The following is an 18,788-nucleotide window of genomic DNA, read 5'->3' on the forward strand; positions in this document are numbered from 1 at the left end:
TGGAATTCCTTTGACTATTACTCTCGGATTTAAGTGGCATTTAAACACATACGATTAGCTTTTGAAGTAAAACACTAACCCCCGTTAAGCGACGAATTCTTCAGTCTGCATGAACTTTGAGTGGCTTGTATTACAACTTTTTGAATATCATTTTGTTTCTGGACAGCAAAGCTATCTGCACCTTTGGTTACATCATTCTCACCATTATTGACTGCCACTCAGATTCTGAAAACACTTGTTAGTATGAAACGTAATCTCTTTAATATTTCACATGGGTATTTATACTCTAATCTTGTATATTACATTGTGAAACTATGTTTTAGCTTTTGTTACACATTTCCATTCTGACCGCCAAAAAAAAAGTTCTCCAAGGCTTAAATATATGGACTCATTCAACAAACTTAAGTGATGAAGAGTTACTTTATCACTTGGATGATAAAGTATGAAATAAAGATAGATTAGGAGTTTTAACTCCATTTTGCAAATTAATTGCATTTTAAATGCTTACCTCAACCTACACACCCACACTTTCAAGAAGATAATCTTGAGCTATCCCAGAACTAGTTATTACAAAATCTATGTAATCCCATTAGATTTATTTGTTGAGGTAAAACTGAAGTTGAATGATACAATGGGTGAACACTTAGATGTATCCAGAATTCTGAAGGAATTTTGACAAGGCGAATAGGGATAGAGTATTTTCTCTGGTTGGAAAGTCAGGGACTAAAGAGTCATCAATTTAAATCTGTCACCAAGAAAGTGAAGAGCAAGGTGAGGTGAAATTTTCTTATATAGAGAGTTGTTGTAATGCTTTGAAACAGGGAATAGTTGATGCAAAGACCATTGTGTTGTTTAAGGGAAAAGCTGATAAGCATCTGGAGCAGAGTAGAGCAGAGCAGTGGGATTAGATTTGGATGTTTGACTGGCCTTTTTCTGTGTTATATGATGTTATGGTTCTGTAGTTAATTTAGGATCTGATTTTGAGAGTCTAAATCTCAGAATCTTTGAATTTGAAACTTAAATTTCAAACAGTCTGGCCCATGAATGGGATCTTGCTCACTTGATCACTCAGAGGCCTGGAGAGTTAGCAAGTCAGAACACTCGAGAATAAAAGTGGTGAAGAAATTGAAGATGCTGGGAAAATATCTGAACCATTTAATGATTATTTTTGGAAATATTTACATTGTCTTGCTATCCAATTTCAGTAATGCGACAAAAATTGTACATGACTGAGATCAGTGAGGCAGTGGAACTCAGACTGAACAAGAGCAAAATACTGTGGATGCTCAGATTGCTTCTCTTTCTCTTTCCACTACTCTTCTCATTCGTCTTGTGTTCCCTTGCACACAAAAAGCTGGATCTATAGTAAGACGTTGGATGCATGCATGCGAGTCTGAAAGGGTGACTGATTTTCTGAATTTTCCTCCTTTCCTATGGAGACTGGGAAGTTCATCCTGTTGGGAATCACAGCTGCAGGGCTGTGTCCTGACTGCAGCTCTGACACTCTACGCCACCTTGTCTGAATTCAAATGCCAGTTTGCACTCATTGCTAATGACAGTACAGATGTATAAGGGGTTTGAGAAAAATATTTATGTATAACAGCATGGACTAAGTTTTTTTGTTGTTGTATTGTTCTCATTTAACAGGTAACATAACAACTGGATAATAAAATTTGTTAAATTCTAAGCCCTGAATTATGATGTGAGTTGAGCCTTTCTGTGCCATTAATTGTCTCTGTTCCTGCATATAACATGCTGGAATTTTAAAGGATAAATAAGCTCCAGCAAACTTTTTATTAGTAACTCATTTAAGAATATACTAAAATATAAAATTTTGTCTTGAATGTAATGAGCTTATATTGAGATTGCTGCATCATATTTATCTTTGGACACTCCAGCCACATTAATATCCAGTGGAGGTTACAAATAGACACCAACAGTTAATGGCAGTGACACACATTAGCAGAGGAAGCTTAAGTCCTTAAAACATTTTGATTAGATAAAGCTCAAGTAGTTGCAACATTAACTTCCTCTGCAATTACAACCTCAGAAATGTTTCCAGTGACCCTTTAACCAGGTGATACTGCAGCATTGCTGGTTTCAGCTACCAAATTTAGTACAAAAGTAAAACCATTCCTGCACTTTCGACTAGTATTATTCACTACTTAGGGAAACTGAAGGCCCTTATGAAAACTAGATGTCAGGCGATGAAAACTTTATAGTACTTTTGACTTCAATGGAAAGTCTAATCAGATGGGTGTAAAAAGGGCAGCAGGGCTTTTATATTTGCTACTATTAATTTTTCAATCTCCATTCCCAAAAAATATTCTGTTTTGCTTTAGATTCACCCTCACCCACACTGAACACTGTTCTCCTATCCAAATTGCAAGTATTAAGACTTGGCTGCTAGTAGGTGTAAGAAAGTGATGCAGCCTGACTGTCCTCTGATATATTTTTGGATGGGGATGAGAAGAGTGCCTAGGTCTCTCCACTATACAGCCTCCTGGAGATCAGCAATTCCTCATCAAAGGATTATGTGCCAACATAATTAGGTGTTGGCCTTGGATCAGTGGTAGTGTTCTCACCTCGGAGTCAGAACTTTGCGAGCTCAAGTCATACTCCAAACATGTGTGTACTAATCTAGGCTAGCACTTCAGTGTTGCATTGTCGGAGGTGTTGTCTTTTGGATAAGAGATTAAACCAAGACATCTGCCCTCTCGGGTGTATGTAAAAGATTCCATGATACTATTTCAATGAAGAGCAGGGGAGTTCTCCTGATTTCTGGGCCAATATTTATCGCTCAACCAACATCATTAAAACAGATTACATGCTCATTTATTTCACTGCTGTGTGTGAGATCTTGCTGTGTAAATTGGCTGCCACATTTTCCATTAATACAACAGTGATAACACTTCAAAACTACTTTATTACCTCTCTCCCTCCATTCCTAATGGTCTTAGCACCAAATTGCCAAAAGATGGTTCACTAACACACTGTGCACTTTGTCTGAACTTTAACAGATACTGCAAGAGTACATTATCATCACGCAAACTGGAGTCTCTGGAGATAAAGGGGTACATGCCAGAGCTTAACCTGGCAACACCCCATAACTTCCTTTATATCTAATAGATTTATAACATATGTCAAATGTCAATGGTAAAACACCAGTTTGAAGATAACTTAATTGTACATGAAGGGCCTTAAGCAACAAGCATTAAGTCCTGAAGAATACATTTGCACTGATTAAAAAAGGAAAAGAGAGTGATCCACAAGAATTTCTAACCAAACTCAGTAATTTAGATGCAATTAGGAGCAAATATAGTATATCAGATATTTGTTCTGACAGGAGAACAGTTTGTAATTTAGTACGGTTACCTTAAAAACACCTGACAACTTCTAATTTGAGTAATCTAAGAAAATAACCATGGCAGAGGACTATGTGCAGAGTTGCTATTTTAACCAAAGCTGATCTTGAAACTGGAAGGATCTAATTAATTGTTGAGTTGATGGCTGCTGTTTCAAGAGTTCAATTCGGTATGTTGCAGATGTTTTGGAGTATAGTGCAGATAATTCTTCCATTTCATTGAAATTTCAGGATGAGAAAATTACTTGGTAAGCACAATTGTTTCTTGGGCTATTGAATATTGTTTCATTCTGTATTGACAAAATCTAAGACTAATCCACGTGCAGCCTATTCTCTTACTGGCTAACAATTATAATGCAACACCTCACTTATGCCTTTCTCTATTTAAGACAAAACAGAGCCTACCATTCTTTCGTTCACTGAGAGGTGGTAGTCGTCGATCTGTCTGTAGAGATAGATCTTTCATTTCGGTGGTCATACAGTCACTCTTATGTTTGCAAATTTCAGTCTTCTGATGAACTGGATCACCATTCTGGTCCACGCCCTCATGTTTGGTCACTCCATTCAACTTGCTAGGAGTGGGATTTGGTTCTTTTGGTTGCTCCACTTTGAATTACTCGGCTCAACAAAATTCATTAAAATTAAGCCAACCTGCAAAATAAAGTGCATGCAAAAATTATTGGGCCGTTCAGCATTGTCCTTGTGGTTTGTCTCGTCTTCAAAAATAAAATACATTGTCTATACCTTGGAAGAAGTTAACCTTTTTGTTCCTGCTTAATTTATACAATACCTTTTCTACTCTCTCCCACCCACCACCAACTATCCCGTAAGCAGCTCCAGGTTCTAACCCCACACTATCCCAATCAGTGGACTGAAGTGGCATAATAATAGAACTCAGCATTCCAAATGTTAATTAGATAATGGAAAATCAAACTGTCAAGTCCACAACTAGACAGCTGGTAGAACAGGGAGGTGGAATTATTCTGTTGTTTGTTTTGCTGCAAATGAAAATTCATTGAAATCCTAGTGACCTGATAAACAAGTATCTCCACCTCATAAGGTACATAAATACACTTTAGAACCTCCATAATTCCTAGGTTGGGAATTGGGACAGGGTGAGGGTAGGCAGGTGGATAGAAGTTCTGTCTTACCACAATTCTGTTGATGCAGTGGGCTTCTGGTATTTATAGATCTTGGTGTCCATTTTCAGTTTATAAATCTCTAGACCAAATGCTTAAAGAGGTGATTGGCTGTTCACAAACAGGTGGATTCTAAGTGAAATACATCTTCAAAATCTTAAATTTCTCAGAATGCTGTCAGTATCATATTGCTGCCATGCCTTGCTTTGTGCGCTTCTGGAAATTGAGGCAATATGTCATGGTGAATTCTGTGATGCCTGTACCTTTTAATGTTTGCTAGTCACAGCACATTAACATCCTTTGGATCTGCTTTCCCCCCCCCCCCCCCCTACTGGTTGACATAGGACTGTCGAATTGCATCTTCCTCCAGCTGAAGTAGTTAAAAGGAAGCATGTTATTCATGCCCAAAGGTACTCTAACAAGAATCACAAATTAATATGTTACTATTGTTTCTCTTCCTGCTGCTCATAGAACTGTTCTGCACATTTTCTTTGCTGCTCAGTGCTAAATGAAAGCTCATAGCTTCAACTTCAAGTCCGCTGACTTTGTTTGTAGTCTCAGTTATTGTGCTCAGAGTCAATTTACAATTTCCACATAGCTTGATTACATTTTATTTGAAATGCCTGAACACATTTAAGAGGAGAGGAACGTGCCTCACTTCAAGACTTGTTGCCAACGTATTAATTTATAGACTGTTCCAAGAGCGGGTCTTGTGCAGTCTCCAGCTAGCCATAAATATTAACGCCACTGCATTCTCTATTTCTGTACATTTTAAGAGCTCCGTCATTAATCCACAAAACATATCGTTAGGGTTTCATCCCACTGATCTTATCTATTGATTTCCATAGATTAATTTGCTTCAATGTTTCATTTTAACGTTTACCTCACCAGTTCTCTGTGCTGTGCTCCTGACACATACCTCCTGTCAAAGCATGCATCCGCACAGTTTTGAAAAATGACTTTTGTGTTTCATGTGTCAGATTACATGCATTTTTAAACTTGTTATAAACTGTAGATAGCACCGCAAAATCAAACACACAAACAATTATTTCAAACTACCCTTCTTTTATTAAAATAAAAAGCAGGAATGCTGCCATTATGGTTGTGAGCTAATGCAGCATTTATAGGGGCAATCGGTTTTCCATAGCTGAGCCAATCAGAACAATGCTTAGAACAGAGGAGTCTGAGGGGTGACTTAACTGAGGTGCACAAAATTATGAGGGTCCTAGATAGAGTAGACAGGAAGGATTTGTCTCCCCTAGCGGAGAGGTCAATCACCGGGGGCACAGATTTAAGGTGATTGGTAGAAGGATTAGATGGGACGTGAGGAAAAACCTTTTCACCCAGAAGGTGGTGGGTGTCTGGAATTCACTGCCTGGATCGGCAGTGGAGGCAGAAACCCTCAGCTCATTTAAAAGGTACCTGGACATGCACCCGAAGTGCTGTAACCTGCAAGGTTATGGACCAGGTACTGGAAGGTGGGATTAGATTCGGCGGCTAGTTTTTTCGGCCAGCACAGACAAGATAGGCTGAATGGCCTCCTTCTGTACCGCAATTTTTCTATGGTTCTATGGTTAAAACATTAGAAGCTTCTGTTCTACCAACTTTTACAGGCTTAAGCTCATTACAGTGTGGTGAGCAGTTAAACAAGTGGGTCGAACAGCATTATTACAGTGCCTTTAAAACCTCTGCAGATTTGCATTTCCACTGAAGCCAAACAAGGAACCCCACAGAAGAGCTGCATGTCACTCACAAGATGCCCCATAATGTCACAATTTTCTGCCATCATGTGTGCCTCTAAATCTACCATTTCATTCTAAATGCGTCTAACTTTCAGGTATAGGCACTTAACTAACACTCATCTTAATCCTATTACAGTATTTGTTATTTATCCAGCACCAGCATTCAAAGCGATAATAAAACTTTGTCCAAAATGTTGTGTGTTGAATGGTCAACCTCTGGAACTGACTTCCCTCTTTGTAATCCACCCTCTTACGATTTAATGTTATGCTCTTCTACATTTGGCCAGCACAGGTATCATAAATCAATCTGTGATAAGATGGGATCATGTTTTATCATTTAAGAATGTGTAACTTAACACTGACAATTAGTTCTCAAGAGCCAACTATTTTCACGAGCGCTGCTAAAAAAGGAAAGCATTGCATAGTTACACAATGAGTAAACTAATCCTAGTTGATGATTATTACAAATCTTCCTAATCCACAATCTTCCTTTAATCTAATGTCTAGTTTGATCAGTCAATATAAACTTCAGCCTGATTTAGTATCATCCCACCTATTAATCACAGCTCCAATAGGCAACCCCACCAAATTCAATACCAACAATAGAAAATATAGGAACAAACAGATGGCTTTTCACCATTTAGTTACATTTTTTATTTGTTTACACACAAGCGAGTCCAAATATCACAATTCCTTATGAATTATTGTTTCAATCACCTCTTACGTGTATGACAATCACTTTGAGATTTTTGTTCTATTATATTTTTACTGGTTGAGAAGATACAGCTGAGATGCCAGATAGGAGACTTAATGGATCAGAGGAGTGAGGCATTCACGAATGACTCAGTGTTAAGCTAATTTTAAAAACTTTGATTAAATAAGTGCCTGAAAAAAGCCCCATCAGGCTAGGGCAATTATAGATTGCTTATCCCTTCAGTGATTGAGTGATGTAGTAGGTTTAACACTGGTCTTTCACTTCTTTGACCAGGTTCAAAATTAGCCCTGATTAATGGGATGAATGATTTCTCTGTTGCTGAAATGAGTTTGGGCAGCCCCAATGCATGGGCATAGATCCACAACAAAGGTTGCCCTTAATTTGGCATTAAAGTTGGCAAACTTGTTCAGAGAGACCACATAATGATAGCTGTTGTTGGAAATGGAAAAATATCATACAGTTGTCAAATTAGGGTAAGTTTATCTACTGTTGACACATACCTACTAGAAATATCATTAATAGTGCAGTAGGTATGTTTTTATGAGGTTGGGACTGAGACATTTTTCAAGGGCACATCAGAGAAAATTATAATACTCTTCTAAGCATGATATATTTGACATGACAGTACTTGATGCTGACATATACTTGAAATAGAAAGAGTTTCATTCCCTCAGAATGATGAACACATAATTGAGAAATGTAAGAAAAATCCATATACCTTTAATGATCCTAAAAACAAAGCATGTCGTATTATTGCATCCCAACCGAGGCTGGACAAGTGCCGAGGCTTGTGAGGTCGTAGTTACAGAGAACTCATTATGGCTTGGAACTAGCCCAGCCAAGTATTCGAAAGAACATCACCAGAACTGGTAGACAATAGCATGCATTCATAATTATCAAGATATTCCTAAGCCTCTTTCTCTGGTTTACCCCAATGTTAGCCACTTTATCCCATGCGGTTGTTCAGATTCACAAATCTCATTTCAAGAGGATATTGTAACTGCCAAAGATCTTATCAATCCAAAGTCTTTCTTTGGTGATTACATTTTCCTCTACCACAAACTTCACAGAAATATAACAGAAAAACAGTACTAACAAACAAAAATACCCATACATTTTTAGGAATACTGAGCTGCTCAAAGAGAGTGAGCAAGGATTTGTGAAGAGTAGGCCATGTCTATCTAATCTAGTTAAATGTTTTGAGGTGCTCACTGGTATGGTGGATAGGTGATAGTCTATGGATGTTGTCTGTATGGATTTCCAGATGGCATTTGGTACAGTCCCGTACAAGAGATTATGAGGAAAAATTAGAGCGTACCGAATTGAGATGACCTTGTGACATGGATTGATAATTGGTTGGGAGGCAGCAGACAGTAGGATTAAAGTGAAAATTCTTGGATTGGCAGGATACATCAAGTGATGATCTGCAGAGATGTGTACTGGGTCCTTAGCTTTTCACCATGTACATCAGTGACCTAGTTGAATGAATAGACAGTTGTATATGTGAGTCTGCAGTTGACTCTAAGTTAGGAAGGACAGTAAGTTATGGTGTAGGAAGTTAGAAAGAGAGATTGACAGATTAAGTGACTGGACAAAACTATGGTAGATGAAGCTCAATATGGAGGAGTCTGAAGCCAATCACTTAGGATCTAATAGAATCAAATTAGAATATTTTCTCAATGGTGAGAATCAAGGAACTGCAGAGGAGCAAAGAGTTTTGGGATTCCAGGTACTTCTTCTTTGGCCTCCTTGTCTCGAGAGACAATGGGTAAGCGCCTGGAGGTGGTCAGTGGTGTGTGGAGCAGCGCCTGGAGCGGCTATAAAGGCCAATTCAAGAGTGACAGGCTCTTCCACAGGTGCTGCAGAAAAATTTGTTTGTCGGGGCTGTTACACAGTTGGCTCTCTCCTTGCGCCTCTGTCTTTTTTCCTGCCAACTGCTAAGTCTCTTCGACTCGCCACACTTTAGCCCCGCCTTTATGGCTGCCCGCTAGCTCTGGCGAACGCTGGCAACTGACTCCCACGACTTGTGATCAATGTCACAGGACTTCATGTCATGTTTGCAGACGTCTTTAAAGCGGAGACATGGACGGCCGGTGGGTCTGATACCAGTGGCGAGCTCGCTGTACAATGTGTCTTTGGGGATCCTGCCATCTTCCATGCGGCTCAAATGGCCAAGCCATCTCAAGTGCCGCTGACTCAGTAGTGTGTATAAGCTGGGGATGTTGGTCACCTCGAGGACTTCTGTGTTGGAGATACGGTCCTGCCACCTGATGCCAAGTATTCTCCGGAGGCAGCGAAGATGGAATGAATTGAGACGTCGCTCTTGGCTGACAAACGTTGTCCAGGCCTCGCTGCCATAGAGCAAGGTACTGAGGACACAGGCTTGATACACTCGGACTTTTGTGTTCCGTGTCAGTGCGCCATTTTCCCACACTCTCTTGGCCAGTCTGGACATAGCAGTAGAAGCCTTTCCCATGCGCTTGTTGATTTCTGCATCTAGAGAGACAGGTTACTGGTGATAGTTGAGCCTAGGTAGGTGAACTCTTGAACCACTTCCAGAGCGTGGTCGCCAATATTGATGGATGGAGCATTTCTGACGTCCTAATAGAAGGTGCAAAAATTAATGAAAAGGACTAATGGAATGTTGGGCTTTATATCAAGAGGACTGAAATATAAAGGCAACGAAGTTACAAACATATGAATTAGGAGCAGCAGTAGGCCACTCGAGCCTGCTTTGCCATTGAATAAGTTCATGGCTGAACTGATTACTCCACATTTCCACCGACCACCGATAACCTTCCACCTCCTTGCTGAACAAGAATCTATCTACCTCTGCCTTAAAAATATTCAAAGACTCTGCTTCCACCGCCTTTTGAGGAAGAGAATTCCAAAGACTCACGACCCTCTGAGAGAAAAGATTTCCCCTCATCTGTCTTAAATGGGCGACCCCTTATTTTTAAACAGTGACCGACCCCTAGTTCTAGATTCGCCCACAAGGGGAAACATCCTTTCCACATCCACCCTGTCAAGACCTCTCAGGATTTTATATGTTTCAATCAAGTCGCCTCTTAGTCTTCCAAATTCCAGCGGATACTAGCCTAGCCTGTCCAATCTTTCCTCATAAGACAGCCCGCCCATTCCAAGTATTAGTCTAGTAAACCTTCTCTGTACGGCCTCCAACGCATTTACATCCTTCCTTAAATAAGGAGACCAGTACTGTACACAGTACTCCAGATGTTGTCTCACCAATGCCCTGTATAGCTGAAGCATAACCTCCCTACTTTTGTAATCAATTCCCCTCGCGATAAACGATAACATTCTATTAGCTTTCCTAATTACGTGCTGTACCTGCAAACTAACCTTTTGCGATTCATGCAGTCGGACACCCAGATCCCTCTGCATCTCAGAGCTTTGCAATCTCTCATAATTTAGATAATATGCTTCTTTTTTATTCTTCCTGCCAAAGTGGACAATTTCACACCTTCCCACATAATACTCAATTTGCCAGGTCTTTGCCCACTCACTTAATCTATCTATATCCCTTTTTAGCCCCCTGATGTCCTCTTCACAAGTTATTTTCCTACCTATCTTTGTGTCATCAGCAAATTTAGCAACCATACCTTCGGTCCCTTCATCTAAGCCATTTATATAAAGTTATGCTTCAATTGTGGAGAACTTTGGTCAGGCTCCATCTGGAGTACAGCCCAGGTATAAACTTAGCTTGTGTTCCCTTGAGTTTGGAAGGTTGTGGGGAGATTTGATTGAGGTGGTCTAAAATGGTAAAGGGATTTGATAGGGTAGACATAGGGCAATTATTTCCTCTGGTGAGAGAATCCAGAACAAGAGGGCACTATCACAGAATCTTAAACCATTCAGGGGAGAAATCAGGAAGCATTTTTCAGGCAAGTGCGGCACAGTAGCGCAGTGGTTAGCACTGCAGCCTCACAGCTCCAGTGACCCGGGTTCGGTTCTGGGTACTCCCTGTGTCTGTGTGGGATTCCGCCGGGTGCTCCGGTTTCCTCCCACAGCCAAAGACGTGCAGGTTGATAGGTAAATTGGCCATTGTAAATTGCCCCTAGTGCAGGTAGGTGGTAGGGGAATGGTGGGGATGTGGTAGGGAATATGGGGTTAATGTAGGATTAGTATAAATGGGTGGTTGTTGGTTGGCATAGACTCGGTGGGCCAAAGGGCCTGTTTCAGTGCTGTACCTCTAAATAAAAATTAAAAAAATAAAATCTGACACTCCCTACCCAAAAAGGCTGTGGATGCTGGGCTAATTGACATTTTCAAGACTGATATCAGCAGAATTATATTAGGTAAGAGAATCGAGAGATATGGGTCAAGGGTGGATAAATAGATCTGAGACATAGATAATCCATGATTTAACGAAATGGCAGAAAAGGCCATTAAGGGGATGAATGGCCTGCTCCTGTTTCTATATTTAACATATAATTTACTTCAGCTGTACTATTTCTTTGTTTTGCGTTGTTTCACATTCTTTGTGTATTAAGTTGCCCTCTTAGCAAGAGTTAATTATATCATAAAAGCAAAATACTGCGGATGCTGGAAATCTGAAATAAAAACAAGAAATGCTGGAACCACTCAGCAGGTCTGGCAGCATCTGTGGAAAGAGAAGCAGAATTAACGTTTCGGGTCAATGACCCTTCATCGGAACTGACAAATATTAGAAAAGTTAATTATATCATGTCTTTCTGTATTTACTTGATGCACACTATGGAATTAATACAGATAGGCTGATCAGTTTTATAATACAAAACGGTTGTGACTGACCAATCATCATTATGGCCATTTCGTCTTATTTAAATGCTCTTGCTCCTCAGGAATACACTACCAATTGTATTTTTTTTTACAAATCTTCAGAAAGTATAATTTCCCTTTGCCAAAATAATTCAAACAAATTTATTACAAAGCAGTTTTTAAGCACTTGACAAGTTGGAAATAAATTATGAAACAAACTGACAGAGTAAGTACATTCTCCAACTTCAGTGTAGATCACAAAACTTAATATAATTGAGACAGTTCTGTAATTATTTTGTTTCAAAAATACATGTGGATGAGGAAAAAAAGAACAAAGTTGCATCCATGTAGGACCTTTTAGGTCCTCAGGACATTTCACAAGTACTTCAGAGCCAAATAAATACTTCTAAATGCCAATCACTGTTGTTATGCAGGTAAGCACCTTAGCCAATTTGCATACAGTGGGCTGAATTTAGTGTGGCCATTTGGAGCGGGACTGGTGGCATGGGGGAGCAGAGAACTGCGTCTGAAGCATTCGCCCGGAAAGCAGGTGTTCTGATGTCGGTTCCAGATTTAGTTAGTGGCGGGAAAGCACCAGGGGGTCTTGGGTGCTCTGCAAGGCTTGGGTTTGAGTGGCTGCATTGGGTGAGATGTTTGGCTGCCCATACTGCTGGATGGAGGGTCGGTTATCAGCAAGGGTGGGCACTGAGGACCATCAGGGAGTCCGCCAGGAGATGTTTCAAAAGCTCAGTTGCCAAGGTAGGTTCGTCTCTGCATGCACAGTGCTCTGGAGACCCACTGGTCACCTGGCATGGATCTCATACACACTGTCTTTTTGGCGTGATGCAACACCTCCGATGCAGGGAGGGCCAATAGGCAGCTGCGCCTGTCTGTGAATCTCCATGATGAGAGCAACAGCAACCAACTGTGCCAAGAAGGGCCCACTTGTTCCAGAGAGTGGACTGGACCGGAATCAGCTACCTCCAAATGTCCAAGCATCAGTGTCAGTGAAGACTACGCCTCTCCAGGGAGGCGGTCACTGTCTAATGCGGTCTGCTGCAAGAAGAGTTGCGACCTACAGGATTTGGGGTCACCCTAAGCTAGTGGCCCTGAGGATCACAGTGGCACTAAACCTTTACATGTCTGGATTATTCCAAGCATTCACCAGGGACATGTGTGGGGCCTCCCAGGCAGCAGCCCAGTGCTTCATCAAGGAGGTGACTGATGCCCTGTTCAAGAGGGCTGGGCGACTCTGTGTGCGACCAGACTGACCCTGACAGTCAGGCCGAGAAGGCCATTGGAATCGGGGCCGTCACTGGATTTCCCCGGCTGCAAGGTGTGATAGATTGCACGCATGTGGCCATCAGGCTCCAACAGACGAGCCAGCCGCCTTCATCAACAGGAAGGGCTTTCACTCCATCAATGTTCAACTGGTCTGTGACCCCCGAAAGCGTTTCCTGCAGGTGTGTACTTGCTTCCCGGGAAGCATCCACGACGCCTAGATACTTCGACAGTCCCAGGTACCACAGCTTTTCAGGACCCCCTCTCACCTTTACAGATGAATTCTTGGGGAGAAAGGCTATCCATTGAAGACTTGGTTACTGACACCTGTGAGGAACCCTCACACTGCAGCAGAGGAGAGGTACAACTCTGGCCACAGCTCCATCTGAGTGACCATTGAGCATGCCATTGGGTTGCTAAAGATGACATTCCGATGCCTGGGTTGATCTGGTGGAGCCATGCAGCATATCCTTGTGAGGGTTTTGCAAATCGTGGTGGTCTTCTGTGCTCTGCACAATCTAGCACTGCAGACGGGGGCAGGCCTTGCATAACAATGACGTGACTGAGTGACGCTGCTCCACCAACGAGGAGGACGCAGATGAGGGAGGTGAGCAAGCAGCACTGGATGTTGAAGCCCTTGCATCAGAGGCCAGGCAGATTGACCGAAAGGAAAGCAGAAAAGAGACAATCTCATACTTACCCACTTCCAGCCACCTTGATGGCCACTCAGAGAAAAAACAATAAATACTCATCTCAATGTATGCAGTCTGTTACCTCCTTTCTGCTTGTGTTCTGTGCCTAGTGCCCAGCTAAAACACGCACTAGTGCCTATTGGAGTTCATATTCAAATGAGGGCTGTGCCTATATTGGCAATCCACTAAGGGGGAAGGGTGAAGTAAGCAGCTCACAATTGATGCAAGATAGAATAATTACTTTTACACAATGAAGGTTAATGGCTTGAACAAAAGAACTTTATATGATGCCACACATGTCAAATTTCGAACACCGGTGAACCACCCAAGTGTCTCCTTGTGCTTTTCCTTATACGTTTATGAGTGCTTCTGTGAGGTGTGAACCCATCACTAGCAGCTGGGCTGGATGCAGGCTGCTGATCAGTCTGTCCCTTGGCCTGTGATGACGTCAGCGGCCGTCCTCTGACTGCCTGAGGGCTGGAGGGCTCCGACAGCCTGAAGGTTTCCTGCACAGGTGCAGGACTCTCCTCAGGCATCGTGGCTGTTGGAGTTGGGCTCACTGGTGGAGGGGCTGAGGAGCCAGTGTCCACACTTAGAGCACCCTGAGGAGAGCCAGTGTCCACACTTAGAGCACTCTGAGGGGAGCCCCCAGCTGTGGAGGTCAGCCTCTCCTCCCTTTGAAGGCTCACTTGAACCTCCCTGCTCACTAGAGAAGGACGAGGAGCTGGAGAAGACTCTAGGCACCTCGACCTTCTCTTGCCTTGCCACTGCTGCGTAGATCCCATGGGCAAGGCGACGGTGTGCAGGTCTACGTGCATTTGTGCATCTGGCTCTCTATGAGGGTTGCCAACCTCTCAATGGAGGAAGACATGCACTCACATGCCTGAGACATGGCAGCACTCATGGCATGAATGGATTCCTCCATCATCCGCTCATGGCTGCGCATGGCCTCTAATATCTCCACCATATGTTGCCTTAACTCTCTCTGCAACTCCAGCCTGCTCTGTGCTGTCGACATCAGAGGCTCATCATCACCCTGGAGCTCAGCATAGGCCTGGCCACCCACAGTCGTCTGACTGTCAGTGGCCTCAGCTGTCGCAGCTTCAGCCAGCTGCTCAGGCATGTATGCAATGCTCTCACCAGCTTGTGACCCTGATTCTAAAGCCGAGCGGAAACCCACCGAGATGAAAGTATCTGCACTGGTGGAAGGTGCAGGAGAATCATGGGATGGGACATCCTCTGATTGCTGATCCTCAGAGGTTGAAAGATGCCCCCATTCTGGTTGAGTCTCCTGCAGATGCTGACCTGCATGAGAGAACACAAACATGTGTGGGCTAGGCTGTCAGATCTCATCATGCCAACCGTACACGATGTAGGTCTTCAGAAGTGAACTGTGTGTCGATGGAAGCCAATCCTCACTCTCTTGCACGTAGACTCCAGTCTCTCCATCTGATATGGTGTGACCGCCCTGTGTCCCTGCCAATTCTAATGCCTCTTCCACTGTTGTGGAGAGATGCTGATCACTGTACCCAGTTCCAAGGGGTGATCCCATGGCTGCTGACTGTTGTATGATTGCCTTTAAGAGTGATGTCCTTTAAGATCTTAGTCTGCTAATGAGCTACGTGCCAGGATGCAGTCACGTGACTACTTGCCGGATTCACTCTACTACTGTAACACCTAGAGACAAGTTTGCACTGTATATACTTGTTAGCTGTTAATAAACCTGTTTGAGATCTTCAATCAACTGAATTCCACACGTCTCATTTATGTTTCATCAGACAAGATAAAAAGCTTCTCATTACAACTGTAACACCTAGAGGCAAGTCATGTAAATAGATAGCTCTGCACTGTATATTCTTGTTATCTGTTAATAAACCTGTTTGAGATCTTCTATCAACTGAACTCCATGCATCTCATTAATGTTGCATCAGACAACATAAAAAGCTTCTCAATGCACTGACCTCCTCAACGATCTCTATCCAGGCCTGCTTAGTCAGGTGGGAGGACCTCTTCTTGCCATCGCTCAGGAAGAGGACCTCCCATCTTTCCCTTGCAGCCTGGAGGAGAATCCCAAGGGAGGCATCACTAAGCCATGGGGCCAGTGTTTTGCCTCTGCCAGCCTGAGAGATCCAGCTCGGGGGCTGGGAGGGTCCTCAGTCACTGCAACACTGGTCTCAATTTTGACGAGCTCCCAGCAAATGAGTGCAAGGAAGCAATGCAAGCAGGGATGGCAGGCCTTTAAATATTGCGCTATCACCTGCTCCAGAGTCATCTGACGCCATATTCGGCGTCTCGGATCCCGCTCCACCCTGTGATTGGATGGGCCCCGCATCTTCATTATGCAAAATGGCCTCCTGCTGTGTGATCGTGGTGGAGTGGCCGCTCATGTGACAAGTGGGAACAGCACTCATTTCTGGGTCTGCTGCCGGGACTAAATTCAGCTCAGCAAGGTCCAACAAACATCAATGAGGTGAATGACCAGTTAATGAGATTTGGTGGGGTTAGTTGAGAGGTGAATGTTGGTCAGGACACCAGGAGAACATACTGCTCTTCTTCAAAAAGATGCCATAGGATGTTTTACATCCACTTGAACAGTTAGACATCATTTTGACATTTCATTGAAAAGACGGCACCGCACAATTCAGCTTTCCTTCACTGGTGCACTTAAGTGTTAGCCTACAATATGGGGCCAGTCCTCTCGTGGGGTTTAAACCCACAATATTGTGACTCAGATGAGATTGCCATCAATGAACCAGTTGACACTTCAACCAATGAACTACAACTTTAAATGACAGCTGTGGAATAGTATGTATTCAAATATGGATTAAGTGCAAACAAGTGGCTAAAAAGATTTGTATTTGGCAAAAATGCTTTGTGTAACAGGTTAAGTGTGTCTAGACAGGTAACTTCCTCTTGACTGAAACAATAAAATATAATAAGGGCTTCCAAGTTTATTTCATAATCCTCTGATAAGGCCTATCACCATGTAGATACCCTACAAAACTTTGTATTTTGTTCTCCTCTAGACATGTGCAAATTGTATGGGATGTAAAATTGTCTAGACAAACTTCACCTGACGAATTCATCGAAGAATTCCAAAGAGATCTTTGAGCCCCGCATCCCACAGGCGAGTTTGCAGCACCTGGTGTATATCAAGTAGACAACTTTCCAATCCCAAAGCCTCTTAATTTAATGCCAAGTTTTACATCAACAGACTTAGTGTTGGAGAGCCAGGGCATCATGTTTTACATGCCAATTAAAGGGTTTTCCTACGTAAGGTAATTTTAATAAATGAATTGGAATTGCAACACTTTTCAACAAATGTTTTTTTCCCTTGGATGTGCACTTCTCATATTCCATCTTTGCCTGACAAAACGTTTTTGAACAGATTCACCACCAACCCCTCCACCTGCCTCCCAAAAAACAATTCTTGAAGTTGTACAATGTTGGCATAAATACCTCAGTTCTAATGTGTGCTTTGCTTGCACCGAGTCTGCATGAAGGCCCACGTATACATTATAGAATTGACGCAGGTTAAAAATATAAAACATTTCGCCCTGTTCTTTGACATTTATTATGACATTAGGCAGTTTGGAATACAACATTCACAACTCACTGGTAATAGTGGCTGGGAGGATCTGGATAATTGCAAAGTAACCTTTAAAGTAAATTCTTGTAGCACTTTATTGTAGCAATTCATTATTTTCTGAGCTTCCAATGGGTTGAATAAGTGCTGACAGCATGGAAATGTTGACTACAATAGGGAAAACATGGCAGGCACGAGGATTAGAGCGAATAGGTGAATTCTTTCCACCATGCCTGTCATTTTTGTTAATACTTTATCAAGGTACAGATACCAAATATTATTTTATAGACGGCATCAGCAGTTGTATATAAGACAGACATATTATAATAAATTTTTCTAGGATTCAGGGGGTGTACTTTAATTATACCACTTGCTCTGGTCCATTTTTTTCACTCCTTATTGTCTTCCTTCCCTGTTTTCCCTTTCCTCTGTCAATTTTCCTATTTATCAAATCAAAGCAGCATTCAATGTTACAATCTAAGCAGGCTCCATTAACACTAGAGCTTTAACCTTTTTACTGGTAAATGGGAATTGAATTTTCAGCCCTTCCACCAGGGCCACTTGGCTCCTGACCTCATTTCAGCCTTGGTCCAAACATGGACAAAAGAACTGAACTCAAGAGGTGAGACGAGAGTGATTGCCCTGGATATCAAGGCTGCATTTGACCAAGTGTGGCATCAAGGGGCCCTAGCCAAACTGAAGACAATGGGAATCAAGGGAAAAAGAACTCAACTGGTTGGAGTCATACCTAGCACAAAGGAAGATGGCTGTGGTTATTGGAAGCCAATCATCTTAGCCCCATGACACTGCTACAGGAGTTCCTCAGGGTAGCGTCCTAGGCCCAACCATCTTCAGCTGCTTCATCAATTACCTTCCCTTCATCATAAGGTCAGAAGTGGGGATGCTCGCTGATGATTGTACGGTGTTCAGTACCATTCGTAACTCCTCAAACGCTGAAACAGTCTGGGTCCATACGCAACAAGACCTGGATAACATTCAGGCTTCAGTGCCAGGTAATGATGATCTCCAATAATAGAGAATCTAATCATCGCCCCTTGACATTCAATGGCATTACCATCACTGAATCCCCTACTATCAACATCCAAGCACTTGCCATTGACCAGAAACTGAACTGGACCAGCCACATAAACGGTGTGGCTACAAGAGTAGGTCAGAGACTAGGAATTCTGCGGCGAGTAACTCACCTTCGGATTCCCTAATGCCTGTCCACCATTTACAAGGCACAAGTCAGGAGTGTGATGGAATACTCTCCACTTGCCTGGATGAGTGTGGCTTCAACAATACCATCCAGGACAAAGCAGCCCGCTTGATTGGCAGCCCATTCACAAACATTCACTCCCTCCACCACTGGCGCACAGTGCAGCAACGCACCATGCCTTCGACAGCACCTTCCAAACCAATGACCTCTTCCACCTAGAAGGACAAGGGCAGCAGATGCATGAAAACACCACCACCTGCAAGTTACCGTCCAAGCCGCACACCATCCTGAC

The 18,788-nt window shown here is 42.6% G+C and overlaps 1 protein-coding gene across 11 annotated transcripts in view; it reads right to left on the bottom strand.

The window, feature by feature from the left end:
* Positions 1 to 18,788, bottom strand: part of LOC137384241 (myocardin-like) — a 755,068-nt gene that overhangs the window by 284,982 nt on the left and 451,298 nt on the right. For 10 of the 11 annotated variants that reach the window (XM_068057971.1, XM_068057968.1, XM_068057973.1 and 7 more), the window contains one exon: positions 3,770 to 4,015. In XM_068057971.1, coding sequence (XP_067914072.1) covers positions 3,770 to 3,842 — 73 coding nt within the window. In that variant the 5' untranslated portion in view covers positions 3,843 to 4,015. Of the gene's footprint in view, positions 1 to 3,769; positions 4,016 to 18,788 lie in introns of those variants that run through there. The other variant, XM_068057974.1, reaches the window with a different exon arrangement.

Source organism: Heterodontus francisci, chromosome 26, assembly GCF_036365525.1.
Source record: "Heterodontus francisci isolate sHetFra1 chromosome 26, sHetFra1.hap1, whole genome shotgun sequence".
Lineage (NCBI taxonomy): Eukaryota > Metazoa > Chordata > Chondrichthyes > Heterodontiformes > Heterodontidae > Heterodontus > Heterodontus francisci.